The 16,428-nt window shown below is 39.6% G+C and overlaps 2 protein-coding genes across 7 annotated transcripts in view; both read left to right on the forward strand.

Moving 5' to 3' along the window:
- Window positions 1–7,925, forward strand: part of LOC106581931 (tissue factor pathway inhibitor) — a 43,655-nt gene extending 35,730 nt beyond the window's left edge. For 2 of the 5 annotated variants that reach the window (XM_014164435.2, XM_014164436.2), the window contains exons 3-7: window positions 4,110–4,286; window positions 5,136–5,237; window positions 5,928–5,984; window positions 6,862–7,059; window positions 7,367–7,925. In XM_014164435.2, the coding sequence (XP_014019910.1) occupies window positions 4,110–4,286; window positions 5,136–5,237; window positions 5,928–5,984; window positions 6,862–7,059; window positions 7,367–7,434 (602 nt within the window). In that variant the 3' untranslated portion in view covers window positions 7,435–7,925. Of the gene's footprint in view, window positions 1–4,109; window positions 4,287–5,135; window positions 5,238–5,927; window positions 5,985–6,861 lie in introns of all 5 variants that reach the window. The other 3 variants (XM_014164437.2, XM_045704532.1, XM_014164438.2) reach the window with 3 other exon arrangements.
- A 4,693-nt stretch (window positions 7,926–12,618) lies between these two features.
- LOC106581932 (calcitonin gene-related peptide type 1 receptor) overlaps window positions 12,619–16,428 on the forward strand; it is a 58,802-nt gene continuing 54,992 nt past the window's right edge. The window contains exon 1 of one of the 2 annotated variants that reach the window (XM_014164440.2): window positions 12,619–12,967. The gene's annotated coding sequence lies outside the window, so the exon portion shown is untranslated. The remainder of the gene's footprint in view (window positions 12,968–16,428) is intronic. The other variant, XM_014164439.2, reaches the window with a different exon arrangement.

The following is a 16,428-nucleotide window of genomic DNA, read 5'->3' on the forward strand; positions in this document are numbered from 1 at the left end:
GAAATGCTGATGATTATTTGAATCAGCTGTGTAGTGCTAGGACAAAACCAAAACATGCACCTACTTAGTGCAGTGGTTTCCAACTCCGGTCCTCGAGTACCCCCAACAGCACACAGTTTTGTTGTATTGAGGGCCTGAGGATTAGTTGACAATTTGAATCAGGTGTACTTGTCCAGGGCTACAATAAAAATGTGTACGCTTAGGAGTAATCGAGGACTGGAGTTGGGAACCACTGGTTTAGTGTAAAACCTATTTGAATATTTCCCAGAGTGCCTTAACTTTCGAGTGAATTGTAGAGTTACCACCCATGTCTATTTGTTAGTGACAGAGACATGGTTGTTGCATTCATCACTTTTTGGGTCAAATGGACTTCACTAAATGAGATCCTAAGTGAATGTTAACATAAAAAAAATTATAATTATATATTGCAACACAATACCAAAAGTGTTTCATAAGGCCTTACTTTGAAGGCCTAGTTTTACTCTAATACAAGGGCATGCACCTCATACGCAGCACATTGAACCAAAACCACTCATTGGTGTAACATAACCCCACTCTTGGTGTTAACCATAGTTGAATCAAAACCACACCCATCATTGTCATATTTCTAGCATGCTCTACTGCAGATTTTTTTTTAATTGTTTTTGCATGTCGATTGATTGATTGATTTTATCTTATGCTTCATAAAGATAAATAACATACCTTTTCTAAACTAATCCAATCAGTTAGATTTTTTTGCATCCCTTACTGAAATGGTTGTTCCAGTTTGAATGGCGTACGTAAACAAACAGTTCTTAAAAATGTTAAGGGTCCTGAACAGTCATTCTGAAAATTACTTTTTCTCTCATGGCTAACTACCAGGAAGTTTGAAAAGACAGGCTGAGTGGGTGGGGAGCTCATATTTTTGAGCTCGCCTTGACTGACAGCTCTTTGAAACGCCTATGTCAAGTAACTTGGATGCAGTGAGCAGTGTTGCAGTAATATAATCTCAAACAAAGTTGGTGATACACAAAGCAACTCAAACATCGAAATCGCATTAATGATATACAGTGAATTCGGAAAGTATTCAGACCCCTTCCCTTTTTCCATATTTTGTTACGTTACAGTCTTATTCTAAAATGGATAAAATTATATATTTTTCTTCATCAATCTACGTCTGGAAGAAACCTGGCACCATCCCTACGGTGAAGCATGGTGGTGGTAGCATCATGTGGGGATGTTTTTCAGCGGCAGGGACTGGGAGACTAGTCAGGATTGAGGGTAGGTTGAAAGGAGCAAAGTACAGAGAAATCCTTTATGAAAACCTGCTCTAGAGCGCTCAGGACCTCAGACTGGTGCGGAGGTTCACCTTCCAACAGGACACAGTGGCAAGAAAAAGTATGTGAACCCCTTGGAAATATCTAGATTTCTGCATAAATTGGTCATAAAATTTGATCTAATCTTCATCTAGGTCACAACAATAGACAAACACAGTCTGCTTAAACTAATAACACACAAACAATTATATGTTTTCATGTCTTCATTGAACACACCGTGTAAACATTCACAGTGCAGGGTGTAAAAAGTATGTGAACCCTTTGATTTAATAACTGGTTGACCCTCCTTTGGCAGCAATAACCTCAAGCAAACATTTTCTTTAGTTGTGGATCATACCCGCACATCGGTCAGGAGGAATTTTGGACCATTCCTCTTTACAAAACCATTTCAGTTCAGCAGTATTCTTGGGATGTCTGGTGTGAACTGCTCGTCAGGGGGTAAAGCCACAGCATCGCAATTGGGTTGAGATCAGGACTCTGACTGGGCCACTCCAGAAGGCATATTTTCTTCTTTTGAAGCCATTCTGTTGTTGATTTACTTCTGTGTTTTGGGTCGTTGTCCTGTTGCATCACCCAACTTCTGTTGAGCTTCAATTGGCGGACAGATAGCCTTACATTCTCCTGCAAAATGTGTTGATAAACTTGGGAATTCATTTTTCCGTCAATGATGGCAAGCTGTCCAGGCCCTGAGGCAGCAAAGCAGCCCCAAAGCATGATGCTCCCTCCACCATACTTTACAGTTGGGATGAGGTTTTGATGTTGGTGTGCTGTGCCTTTTTTTCCTCAACACATAGTGTTGTGTGTTCCTTCCAAACAACTCAACTGTAGTTTCATCTGTCCACAGAATATTTTGCCAGTAGTGCTGTGGAACATCCAGGTGCACTTTTGCAAACTTCAGACTTGCAGCAATGGGTTTTTTTTGGACAGCAGTGGCTTCTTCCGTGGTGTCCTCCCATGAACACCATTCTTGTTTAGTGTTTAACGTATCGTAGACTCGTCAACAGAGATGTTAGCATGTTCTAAAGATTTCTGTATGTCTTTAGCTAATACTCTAGGATTCTTCTTAACCTCATTGAGTATGTGCTCTTGCAGTCGTCTTTGCAGGACGGCTACTCCTAGGGAGAGTAGTAACTGTTCTGAACTTTCTCCATTTATAGACAATTTGTCTTACCGTGGACTGATGGACTGAACATCAAGGCTTTTAGAGATACTTTTGCAACCCTTTCCAGCTTCATGCAAGCCAACAATTCTTAATCTTAGGTCTTCGGAGATCTCTTTTGTTCGAGGCATAGTTCACATCAGGCAATGCTTCTTGTGAATAGCAAACAAAATTTGTGAGTGTTTTTTAAAGGGCAAGGCAGCTCTAACCAACATCTCCAATCTTGTCTCATTGATTGGACTCCAGGTTAGCTGACTCCTGACTCCAATTAGCTTCTGGAGAAGTCATTAGCCTAGGGGTTCACATATACTTTTTCCAACCTACACTGTGAATGTTTAAATTATGTATTCAATATAGACAAGAAAATACTATAATTTGTGTGTTATTAGTTTAAGCACGCTATGTTTGTCTATAGTTGTGACTTGTGATCAGATAACATTTGATGACCAATTTATGCAGAAATCCCGGTAATTCCAAAGGGTTCACATACTTTTTCTTGACACTGTAGACCCTAAGCACACAGCCAAGACAACGCAGTAGTGGTTTCGGGACAAGTCTCTAAATGTCCTTGAGTGTCCCAGCCAGAGCCTGGACATGAACCCGATCAAACATCTCTGGAGAGACCTGAAAATAGCTGTGCAGCGATGCTCCCCATCCAGCCTGACAGAGCTTGAGAGGATCTGCAGAGAAGATTGGGAGAAACTCCCCATATACAGGTGTGCCAAGCTTGTAGCGTCATACCCCAAAAGACTCGGAGTAATTGCTGCCAAAGGTGATTCAACAAAGTACTTAGTAAAGGGTCGGAATGCTTATGTAAATGTGATATTTAAGATTTTTATTTTTATCAATTTTAATTTTTTTCTTAGCCAGTTTTTGCTTTGTCATTATGGGGCATTGTGTGTAGATTGATGAGAGGAAAATACTATTTAATCCATTTTAGAATAAGGCTGTAATGTAACAAAAGGTGGAAGTAGTCAAGGAGTCTGAATACTTTCCGAATGCACTGTATCTGCTTAGTTCTTATCACATGCTTCATCGACACTAGAGCATTTGACTATGGCTCCAGTAAGATTTTCAACTCAGCATCTCTGCAAATCCATTTCTCCTCAATGTAATGTGGTGTATTTTTCTTACCTCCACTTTCCCCTCTCTCTCTCGCTCTCTCTCTTTCTTTTTCTGTCTCCAGTCAATTCCTCTTTCTCGCCACATCTATTTTACATCTATCTATTCATGACTGTGTCAGCAGCCCACACTATCTTCCTCCGTGCCTAAGTATGTCTTCTCTCTCTTCCTTGCTCCATCTTTTCAGTCAGTCTCTCTAGCACTCCAGTTTTAGTGCCACCACTTTTTTTCTATTATTCACAATTTCCCTTGAAATCAATTGACTGGGTGCCAAGGGTCCTTAGTGTAGATTTGTATTTGATTTCAGTGAACAGGATGTCTCAGTAGCCCATTCCCTCTACTGCACTTTTTTTCACATTTCCCAGCTATCAACTTTTCAAATGACCCAGTAGCTAGTACCCATTTCTCAAATGACCCAGTAGCTAGTACCCATTTCTCCCCTTTTCAGTTTTTCAATAATGTTCTTTCTCTCTCTCTGCCCTCTCCATCTCTCTTTGTCCATCTCTCTCCAGCTGACAAGAGTCCCTGTCACCTGGATGAGGCTCCGGGGCCATGCCGAGGTCTGGTGACGCGCTACTTCTTTGACAGCCAGAGCCAGGAGTGCAAGCACTTCTACTACGGAGGCTGCTTCGGCAACGCCAATAACTTCAAGAGTATGAAAGCGTGCCAGGCCAGGTGCCAGAACCCAGGTAGTGCATCGGCATCAAACTGCCCTTCAAAACACTGCATTACACCCAAGTAGTCTAAAAGGGACTAACCAATCATATGGTTTGCAAGAAAGATTTGATCAGTGAGGCTAATCAATATTTTCAAATGTAAGGAAAAAGGTTTGGACTTGCAGCACTGTCAAGGCTTCTTTTAATAGAAATGTGCTAGGGGAGTATATTACTTCTCCAAAGTGCATTTATGTCATTTTTGTGATGCCTGGGCTTTTAGGCAGTCATACCTTTTTAAAAGACCAAATACCCACAGGAGATAAATCATTTCAATGTAGCTGCCCAGTCGATATTGCTCTACCTTGCAAATGATCTTGTTGATGGATTTTTTTCAAACCATCAAGTCATGCTTCATCTTCATTTTGCATTTAGATCGGGTTTTTTGGCCTTTTGAGCATAGTTAATTATTTTAGTCCGATTTCAATGAATTTAAATTCATTTATTTACTGCATTTGTCAAAGAAAATAACGGATAAATTGTTCTACTGTGACCAACGCTAGCTGGCAGTCTGTGTTAATATAAATGGACAAACAATGTAAAAAAACAATATTGACGACAACTCAAAGATAATTACATTTTCCTTCTGTATCAGAATCCTTAATCCATCTTCATTGGGCTCAAAATAACTTTTCTCTTTTAATAAATCTGAATCCATAAGTATAATAACTTCTGTATGTTGTACAGTATGTCATATTACAATAGTTCCTCGGTAAACAGGTTTTAACAATGGAGTATTAAACTGTTTGTATTATATTACATTTCTATTATATGCTGTAACTTATTATGTAAGTAAACTCTAACCATGTTTTGGTTTCATGGCAGAAAACGCCAATGTGGCCCCTAAATTGGATGTGACTCCTAAATTGGAGGTCACCGTCCCAAAACCCACTAGTAAACCTAATGTACAACCTGTCAAAGTAACTGGTAAGACAATGTTTATGTATTTTTATTTCTTAAACAAATGTTAGCTCTAGTGATTGATTAAAGAAGACAATTAATTGTACAGTAGCACCAAAGATATTTCAGGCAGGCCTAATCTGATTTAACAAAATGGATGTCTATAAACATAACCATATATTGATCTAATGTTTCAATAACCAGACAAAGTAATTGTTTCATTTGTGCACTAATTTTGCATGTAGCCCTACAGTACTTGTTCATGATACTGTACATAGCATCAGTATATTAAACTGTTTGTCCAAGAAACTTTTCATTTTCCCAGCATGCCAGTCTGCCCTTCTGTCAGCCCTTCTGATTGGCAGGGACAGGAAAGTAGGGTTGTGGGGTCTCTGAAGACTATGAACCACAGACACTAAGTGGAAGGGCTGATATCCTGTCAGCTCTGTTTAAGAGAATTCTGAGGGAGAGAGGAAAAAGCTGAGGGAGAAGTTTTATAGAGATAATAGAAATGACAACACCATGTACCTTTTGTAGAACTGAATTGCTACTGTATATATTTCTTCTGTCATGGTGAGTTGATATTAACTCCTTCTAAGTTAACTACAGTATCACAACTTCTAATACTGGTAAAAGGCAGAAGAAATGCACGCTCCACCATGCTCCAGTCTCATATTGAAAGCAGCATGTGAATCCTGAATATTTCCTCTTTTTCAGGTGAGTTTGCTTTAAGCGCCTCGCACATGCAGCAGAATCATCAACACCAGGCCACAGGTTAGTACTGTAACCCAGGAATGCAGTCATTTCTCATGTGTACTATTGCACACATACCATGCTGCAACTGCGATAGCTAGGTGAGAGGGACAGTACTTTTATATGCGCCATTTCAGAAGCAGTTAGGTAAACAAACTACATCTTATAAAGGCAGCATATCGCCCACCATACCTCCTCCCACCTCCTTCTTCCATGTAACACTGATTCACTGCTATTAAAATGGGAGTGTATGAGGAGTGAGTAGTACTCAGACCACCACTGTCTGTTACAGAGGTCACAACACAGTAAAAAAGGGGCACAGGGAGTCTGCCATCCCTCAGTCACAGACAAGTAGCTATGATTCATGTTACAAAATTCCACCCAGGTCAGTGAATTCAGGAAAGGAGTGTTTCTGTATTCGTATTTGTCATTCCAGTGAAGTGATATAGGATACCTACGGTACTCCCGTAACCCAAGGCTGACATCTTGTGGCTTTTCCACAGTTTGACTCTTGAGGTAGTAAAAACAATGTTTCCTTTTGTTGAGGTAAATTCCAAATGTAAAAGAAAAGTAGTAGAATCAAGTACCCACTGGGTACAGATGTCAATTCAATGTCTATTCCATGTTAGTTCAGTGTAATTTCATTGAAATTGTGTGGAAATAACCTTGTTTCAGCCAGTGTGTACCCAGTGCGTAGTCACTTTTACAGTAGGTTACCATTAACCTCATTTCCATAAAGCTAAAATAAAATGCTTTTATTAAAGTATGTTCTATCAGAGTTGCATGGGTGATGTAGCCTACACACTTTCTTTAGTGTTATAAAATGTGTCTTTGGTATTATGGAGTCATTTGTTGTACGTCATTTCAGTTTACTATTGCCTTTTTGTAATTATTTCAGACTTCAGTCCTCCAGAGTTCTGTCTCAGTACCATTGACAAGGGCACGACGTGTGACAGAGAGGAGAGGAGAACGGAAAGGAGATATGTGTACAACCCCAAGACAAAGAGATGTCATTGGTTGCGTAACAGGGGCTGTGGGGGCAGCAAGAACAACTTTGTCTTCAAGAGACACTGCATGAAGATATGTATGAAGCCGAGTAAGATCCAAGTTACCGTTTTTTCTCCAACACCGGTCCTATAGAGCTACTGGGCGTGCATGCTTTTGTTCCCGCCCAGCATTAACACACCTGATTCAAATGATCAGCATCCAGACTGAAGACCATGATTAGTTGAATCAGGTGTGTTAGTGCCGTACTTGTTTCACTCTTTGACCTTTCGTTTAAAAATCAGGTGTGTTTTTGCTAAATAGCGTTTACCTGAAGAATGCAATGTTTCTTCTTGACTAGTGCCATAGAGAAGTGTTTGAACGATTGCAACTTGTCATTTGTATTGTGCCATTTCCAGATCCCACTCACAAAAGGAATACCATCAGGATAAAGAAGAACACCAACATCTTATTTCAAACTGTCTAAATCAAGGCTTTGTATTAAATCATTCTTACACTACTTTTTAATTACACTTTATTTATATGATTCTTATTTGACTGTGGTATTATGTTGTAGTCTTACAGCAATTGTATAAAAGGTTTGTTTTGGACTATTATGTAATTTTGTTATTTTAACCTTTTAGCTCTTTTTTTCACTGTCACATCCTAAACAACGGTATATCATTGTAATTTTCTTCCTGAGGACACCAGACAAGTTTGTTTTTATTGACAAGTGATTAACATTAAGGAACCCAATAGCACGCATTGCCCATGAAATAGCGCTACTATAAAGCACAATCTCTATCAATTACTTTATCAGTGTAATTATTTAATCCCAGGTCAAGATCATTCCTTCATGTGAGTAATGTCTTACCATGGAAATAAATGCACATTATATATGTTCTTTCCAACTATGTTTAACAAAAAAAAATGTAATCAACCAATTGGAGCCTAAATAAAATGTTGCATAGTCATCAACATTGCATTTCTGGATATTTTCATTCTGTTCAAAGCCCCGTTTTATATTGCAATATGTATGCTATTGGAATTTACTCTGCTGATAAGTCTGTTATTCAGACACAAGGGGGCAGTGTTGTATTATCAGAATAGGCTAACATTTCCATATCGTAGACGCTATACAGGATCCTTAACCCAAACCTCAACCATAACCCTTACCTTAAAGGTCATGAACAGTAAAAATCATGTTTTTATTAAATTGGATGATATTTGGATGAAACCAGATAAAATAATGATGACCAAAATATGAAAAATGAATGTTGCTTCTACAAAGTTTGATCATAAAGTTACTGGTCCCCTTCCCCATGTCAAACACTTGGATTCAGGAGGCAGTTTTATTAAGGGGATAGGGTGACATCACCCTAACTCACATTTTAATACACTAATGGTAACATGATATTTGCCTTATTTAAATAAGTACTGCCTTGTAACCAACATAGGAGAAGGTGTGCTTACAGAGGGATATGGTTTACATAGCTAGATAGCTACTCTACTGGTGCCAACATTTGACTGTAGGGTGTTAGCAAATATAATTTAAAAGTTGACCCTATTCATCTGTGGCGAAGATACTTATACTGTGTTTCCCCTTTCATCTGTGTCTGGCGTTAACTAGTTACTGGCTAGCTAGGTCTTCAGCCAGCATGGAACAAAAGAGGGGACGGATCGTTCAAAACTTAAACGCAGTTGTCAAGTCAGCACATCCATCGGTGCTGCTGAAAACCACGTCACAAGAGACCTACCAAACGGGAGATGTATAAAAATAATTAACATCATACTTTGATCTGGTTTCCTTAAAATATCATCCAATTTCATGATAAACAGGACCGTTAATAACCAGATCTGAGCTGAAACCACTGCCATCATTATATTTCCCAGCATGCTCTATTGCAGGTTGATTTTAGGAATTGTTTCAATATCTATGTTTTTGCATGTGCATTGATTGAACAATTAAACGTACATTTTATTAAATATAAATGATATGAATTGATTTAATACCATGCTTTAAACTTTAACTTGAATGGCATTTTAATGATGTATGACTAATGCATAAGCAAATAAAATAACCTACAAATTCACAAGGTTGGAAATCCTTAAAGTACTTGTGGAAAGGTCTGGGTCTTCATTGTCTGGTGGAGGGGTTGGGATTTTGGGTTAGCGGGGTTGGTGGCGGTGGCCCTTGCCCTGCCGGCATAGGAATTGGGGCAGGTTTTAAAGAAGTGACCCCCTTCCCCACTCAGGTTGCAGGATCATGTTACAGATTCTGCAGACGATGGCTGCGGCCAGACAGCCAGGTTGGCCGCAGTTCCTGCATCGTTTGGGCTTGCCGTTGTAGTGGACGGAGCATGATGGTACTGGGAGATGTTAGACTCCACCCACTCCTGTTGGGTCTGGTTCAACTGAACCAGACATTTTTGTGCCCCAGTCCAGACATTGTCTTCGTCCAGGACCCTCCTAGCCCCTGCCTTGAGTGGCAAAATGGTGTAAACCAAACTTCTGTCATACTCTTGGATGCTTTTGTTGTGGAACTGGACTGTAACTATATACTTTTGATTCTGTGTCTGAAAGTGTAATTACTGTGAAGTGGAACCTTTATCTTTACAATTTCTGTATTTTAATCTAAACTGTTCTAGTAACTAGGGGGTCTTGAAACTGGCTTCAAATTATTCCTGGCCCTGGGGGTTTCACAAAGCCCATACCTCTCTGTAGAACTGCCCTGCTGAATTCCAGGCGGATCATGGTTTCTGGTCTGGCGGTTGTTATTGCTGCTCAAGTTGCTCCAGCTGCTCCCCAGCGATTGGCGGCGCTCCGTCCTTGGCAGCCTCCTCGATGGGGATTAGTGCCAGCCTCACCGCGTTGTAGCTGTGCATCACTCCTGGGTTCATCCCGGTCATTTTGTTCAGGTTGGGTGGGGGGGATTTGAAGGAGGAGGGTGTTGATCTACTCCGGTCCTGAAGGGGGAGGAAGGACAAACCTCAGAGTGAGCAGACACACCTGGAAGCCTGTGACCTTTAGGTCAATGGAGGCACTCCCTTGTGGTCTGCTCACTCCAGGCATAGGTTGGTGTGTTTGATCCTTTCTTCACCCCTCTGGTTCTGGTGGTGATACAGTCTGGTATTTTCTCTCTTTCTGTTGGTCTTCTGCTGGTTCTGGTCTGGTCGGTGGTTGCCTAAGGAGGGCAGATGTAAAAAAAAAAAGAAGAAAGGCAGGGGAGGAGGGCTGCAGGCCAAGAGTAGAGGGAGTAAGGCCCGCGTCGGGAGCACTCTACTCGCCTCAAGGCCTGCAGTCCGTCGTTTCCTCCACAGGCAGCTGGTCTGGTGCTGGGGTTTGGGGTGGTCCTTGGAGTCAGGTCATGCCGCGGTCAAGCCACAGTTACATTTTCATCTTCCCCAGTCCTTCCAGCAATTCCGGCCTTGTCCGCTGGACCAGTGAGACTGCGCCAGCCGTGGTCAAGCCACCGTTAACTTTGCTGCCTTCTGGTTCGTCCAAAGAAAAGGATCATGAGAGAGAGAATAGACAGAGGAACACAACCCCAGAAAATATCAACCATGCAGGGTTGTGCATAATGAAGAGAAACCAGAGTCAATTGCATCAATAATTATACATCTCCCGTTTGGCATGTCTCTTGTGATGCGTTGACTTGACAACAGTGTCAGAGTTTTGAACGACTCTTCACTCCCTTTTGTTGCATGCTGGCTGAAGACCTAACTAGCCAGTAACTTGCTTTTAGATCACAAGATCAACAGAAATAGCAAAAAATTGCTAAGTTTGTATACTGCAATGTATAATTTTCTTTAAATATTATTGCACAATACATATTCTAGTAAAAAAATATTTACATGATCATTTACATATTTCAACAAGGTGAGTACTATCACTTTAGGATTTGTGTACGCTTTTAAGAAACTCATTGACTTTTATACACTTCATTAAAGCAATAAAACAATTTAACCCTAACTAGTGATACCAATTCAACAGAACAGATGAACTGGAATGACATTTACTCTCACAGGTGGCCAAAAAGTACTTAATTAAAGCCACACCCCTACTAAGCCAAGCCTCCAGTCTTCTGATCTGATCCGTTGGGTCATATCTCAATTACACAGCATCAACTAATCAACCTTGCTCTTTTTACAAATGCCTGCAACCCAGCAATTGGGTCATCCAAACAACCCAATATTTTTTAGAGTGTAAGCCCTCAAAATAAGGCCTCATGAAAAACATTGTAATGTGTCAAATATTAACATTTCCAGGATAACATCTTCACATTGAATCTCACTTTTTGAAGTCTGTGGAGTGATAAATTGATGAATGCAACAACCATCTCTCTGTCACTAGCAAATTCAGTCATGTGTTGTAACATTAAAAGTCACTTGAAAGGCAAGGCACTCTGGGAAATATGCAAACAAAGCTTTACATTAAGCAGTGTGTTGATTTAGCAATGTTCAGCGTCTATAAGGCAGTGGAGGCTGCTGAGGGGAGGACGGCTCATAATAATGTCTGGAATGGAGCAAATGGAACGGCATCAAACGCATGGAAACCATCTGTTTGATGTATTTGATACCATTCCACCTATTTTTCTCCAGCTATTTCCACGAGCCCGTCCTCCCCAATTAAGGTGCCACCAACCTCCTATGCTATTCGGGTCCACATTTTTGGTGTTAATTTAACACAGGGGAATTTGCTGTGTAGCAAGTTGTCTAAGGCGGTCTGGGTGCAGTACAGGGAATGTGAATTATGGGCCCACCAAGCCTGTTCCCCAGGACTACCATACCACTATCGCAACTGTGACTCACACACTTACTCACACACACACACACACACACATTGTTGATTACTTCAGATGTTGTTGTTTAGTAGTCAGACATTATTGTTTAGTTGAAAATGGCCAGTTAGTGGAGTGTAAAAGTAATAACAATTGTTATTATTACTTCCAAACAAAATTTAAACATGGTAATGTTGTTCTCAATAAAGGCTTTCAATATGTTGTTATATGTCATGATTTATGCTTTTTTTATTACTTTAAAATTTCAACCCAAGCCCTATTACAACTGACCTCGGAGGTTTGCTGGTGGGGTAAATTGTAACATTTCACTCCTTGTATTTGAGACAAAGTCACACCTTGTCCGTTTTGATTTAGAGATATATTACCTATACCAATTTGTAGAAGACAAATGTGAGTTGTTCATACCACATTTTGAATGTTGTAGCTCAAACAATCTCGGAGAAATTGACAAAAATGCAAAAAGTGTTGCAACCATCCCCAGTCTCCCCTATAGGCTACATATAGACCTAAATATTTCAATAATATTGACATCAATTTCATGTTTATTCAATTTAGTTTTATTTTGCTATTTGGCTACTGTAATTTTTGCATAAATATATTTCATTATGTGTAGCCTAACATGTGCGCAATGATATGCAAAGTGTTGATTTTAGTGTATTATTATAGGCTAAGCGTTAGAATAAGGTGCCTGAATATTTGCAGCGATGTGATAATATTTCTCTAAGAGCTGATCCGTCGTCAGTATTGCGGAATAATTATAACGTTCAAATAAGATTTGGATGGAGACATATGACCCGAGAGCAGCGCTGCCTTTCTTTCGATCCTATCAGTATCGACACATGCCTCAACGACGCACTTTTTAAGTTCCATTGCTATTGGGAAACCGGGCCCAACCCGCGAGACAACCAACCCGGTCTCCCCTATATGCCGTCGGCGTCTGTTACGCGTGAATGATATTAAAGCTTGGTGGGTTCTCCCGAAGCGCTGTAGGCTAATTCGTGATGTAAGAGGAAGTCGGCTAACAATAGTGGGTGGCTTCCAACAACCTGACAGCGGTTCTAGTCTGACACTTTATTCATTGAGTGTTGGGACCGGTTGGGTTTGGTTCACTATCACCGCTCCGAAGGTTGCGTTTGGAAAGCTGTCTCTGGAGTGTTTGGTCGGTTTATGTGACTTTCTAAATCACGTTGTCATTGGATTTTAAAGCAATTGTCATCAGGTAAGAAATATTCGAATAGCCTATAATGGCCATATTTACAGATCTATTTTGGGATGACTATTTTCCAGTTTTATCCATGCATAGGCATTTGCATTTCTCAAATCAAGAGCCTATGAATATCCAATTCAAGACCATGATAATCGAAAAGAGTCTGTTGTAATGAGCTACATTTCTGTCGGATTAATTTTGTCCTGAAATTGGCTTTTGGATTTCAGTGCACTGTCGACATGGATAGACTACTGTATTTCTTGTAGTACTCAAAAATCAATTGCGCACCGCAGATAGGCTAGTCATTTGCAGTAATATTTTGCATAATTCCATGGGGAAATGAGAACACATCAAGAGAAGGCTTGGTCGATACCTCTGTGAGACAGTATGGAAGAAGATCAGGAATTAGGTCAATAACGAGGCTATAGCCTATTACTTGGAATAGCCTATGAATACTTAATCAGTAGGTTATGTTAGTGTTAAACGGATTTGTTTAATCTATCACAGCCTTTCCAATAAAGAGTTTTAATTTGAAAGGAATTGAAAGGATTGGAACAGAAAACAAATGCAAGCCCAGTAAGCAATATTAGTTGAAAATATGTATTTTAGGAGTATTTTCCAGACGTTGACATTACCTGCGTTTCAGGTGCAGAATGAAAGGTTAGAAATGACCTAAATGTAAAACAAACACTAGCAAAGCATGCTGGGTTTTATTTTCTAATAAACTCCACACCCAATCAAGTAGAAATTTGGTCGGTGTGGACCAGATCCAAATCTGAACGAATCATAGAAAACTAGGCTATGTTTCACAAGTTTGAAAATCACAGTACAGTAAGGAACAGTTTAGTGCAGTAGAGCACAGTAGAACACAGAAGAATACAGTACAATACAGTACAGGACAGAGTTTTATTCAGAGTACAGTACATTACAGTACAGTACAGTAGGGTACAGTACAGTATACTACAGTAGAGTTTAATTAATTAGAGTAGAGTACGTTAAAGTACCGTACAGTACAGTACAGTACAGTTGAGATTAGATGAATTTATTAGAGTACAGTAGAGTTCAGTAGACACAGTAAAGTACAGTACAGTAGAGTACAGTATATAGTTTAATTCAGTAGAGTACAGTACAATACAGTACAGTTTAATTCAGTACAGTACAGTAGAATGCCGTATAGTTTAATTCAGTAGAGTACAGTACAGTTTAGTTCAGTGAAGTACATTTGAGTAAAGTAGGGTACAAAACAGTACACTATAATATACTTTTCTTTACTTTACTGTAACTCCTGTGGTAGTGTACTGTACTTTTCTTTATCGTGTACTGTAATGTACTGTACTCTGTTGTGCCCTATTGTACTGTACTGTGCTGTCCAAACTGTACTGTGCCGTCCACCAGTGCTATCTCGGCCTATATTTGGGCCAAACATAGGCCGGTCCGGACGTTGAAATCAAAGCCGGTCCAAATCTGAACCAAATATAGCCGTCTATGATTGGTTCCAATTTGGTTTGATCTGGACCAGAAATCAACGTCCGAGGACATTACCAAAAAAAGACGTCCAAAAGATGTTGCCTGATGGTAAATGCTTAGTGGGAGGTAGCCTATCAGTTAGGTTGCACTGCAGCGTGCTTCATTACATGTTTATAAGGAAGACAACCTACAATATGTAATTATTTTTTAACTCCGGCTCTATTCAAGATGTGTTTTTACAACCGTGTATGGTTCCTTATATGGAACCTTTTCAAACTTTATTGTGGAAGCTGCACATAAAGTGTAAGTGTTAGGCTACGAATTAGTTTTAATTTAGGGCATGATATGGTAGGTAACCTATAAATCCTACATTGTCATCATAACCATGTTATTCCTAAACAAAAAGTAATTTACTGGGCATTCCGTAAGTGTATGCATATTGCTGTTTGAGAATGAGTTGACTGGAGAGTTTTTCTATTTGGCCTGAACATTGAGTCAAATGAATGAGAATTATTGTATCACAGATAGCCATCTTGTAATATCATCAACTGTCTTCAGACACAGGGAAAATGGGGTTTTCCACAGACATTGTTACATTTGAAAACAGACATGAATGCAGACATTAATTTTACATGGCACAGCACATCCAGTTGAACTGAACTTTTACTGACAGCATTGCAGCGGTGTCATTCTTGGTGTACCCAAACACTGTTTGGCACCAGTGCTATCTGAAGTTGTTGTAGAATCAGCTGCATTGTTATGTAAGGCACAGATTGGACTTGATGAAATGTTGTGGGGAAGCTAGAGGGAAGACCATGAAGAAGATGATGATGCGCACATCAGATCTTGCTACGATACGATGAGAAATGCAGAGATATTACTCCTTCAAGGAGAGGATAGAGTAGACATGTACAAACCAAGTACTATAAAACATTCAAGTCCATCAGGACACTTTAGACATCGTAAAGCTTTTCCAGATGCATTTTGCTGACACTGTATTCCTCATCTTCCCCCAAACGTCCATCATTTTCACCCTTTTAAACTCACAAGTCTAATTACGTATTAAACATCCACAATAACCCACTAGCATTAAAAAAAATGACATGACGCAAAATATTATTGCTTCGCTCAACATTTATGAAATCTTTCATGATTTTTTTGTGTTCCATTTAAAAGCGTGCTGAGGAAAATATATATATTTTTATTTCACCTTTATTTAACCAGGTAGGCTGGTTGAGAACAAGTTCTCATTTGCAAATGCGACCTGGCCAAGATAAAGCAAAGCAGTTCAACATATATAACAACACAGAGATACACATGGAATAAATAAACATACAATCAATAATACAGTAAGAAAATCTATATACAGCATGTGCAAATGAGGTAGGATAAGAGAGGTAAGGCAATAAATAGGCCATGGTGGCGAAGTAATTACAATATAGCAATTAAACACTGGAATGGTAGGATGTGCAGAGGATAAATGTGCAAGTTGAGATACTGGGGTGCAAAGGAGCAAGATAAATAAATACAGTATGGGGATGAGGTAGATTGGATGGGCTATTTACAGATGAGCTATGTACAGGTGCAGTGATCTGTGAGCTGCTCTGACAGTGTCACGTTTGTCTGAAGAATGGGACCAAAGTGCAGCGTGTGTATCGTTCCACATTTTATTATAACTGTGAAACTATGCAAAACATACAAATAAACTAAGAAACAAAACAACAAACCGTACCGAAGAGGTGCAACATACTCAAAACAATCTCCCACAAAACCTAGTGGGAAAAACAACAACTTAAATATATGACCCCCAATTAGAGACAACAATTACCAGCTGCCTTTAATTGGAGATCATCCCCCCAAAAAACAACATAGAAATACAGAAACTAGACAAACCCCCAACATCGAAAAAATAAACTAGAACCAACATAGAAATAAATAAACTAGACAAAACCCCTGTCACGCCCTGACCTACTCTACCATAGAAAATAAAAGCTTTCTATGGTCAG

The sequence above is a fragment of the Salmo salar genome, chromosome ssa21 (assembly GCF_905237065.1).
Source record: "Salmo salar chromosome ssa21, Ssal_v3.1, whole genome shotgun sequence".
Lineage (NCBI taxonomy): Eukaryota > Metazoa > Chordata > Actinopteri > Salmoniformes > Salmonidae > Salmo > Salmo salar.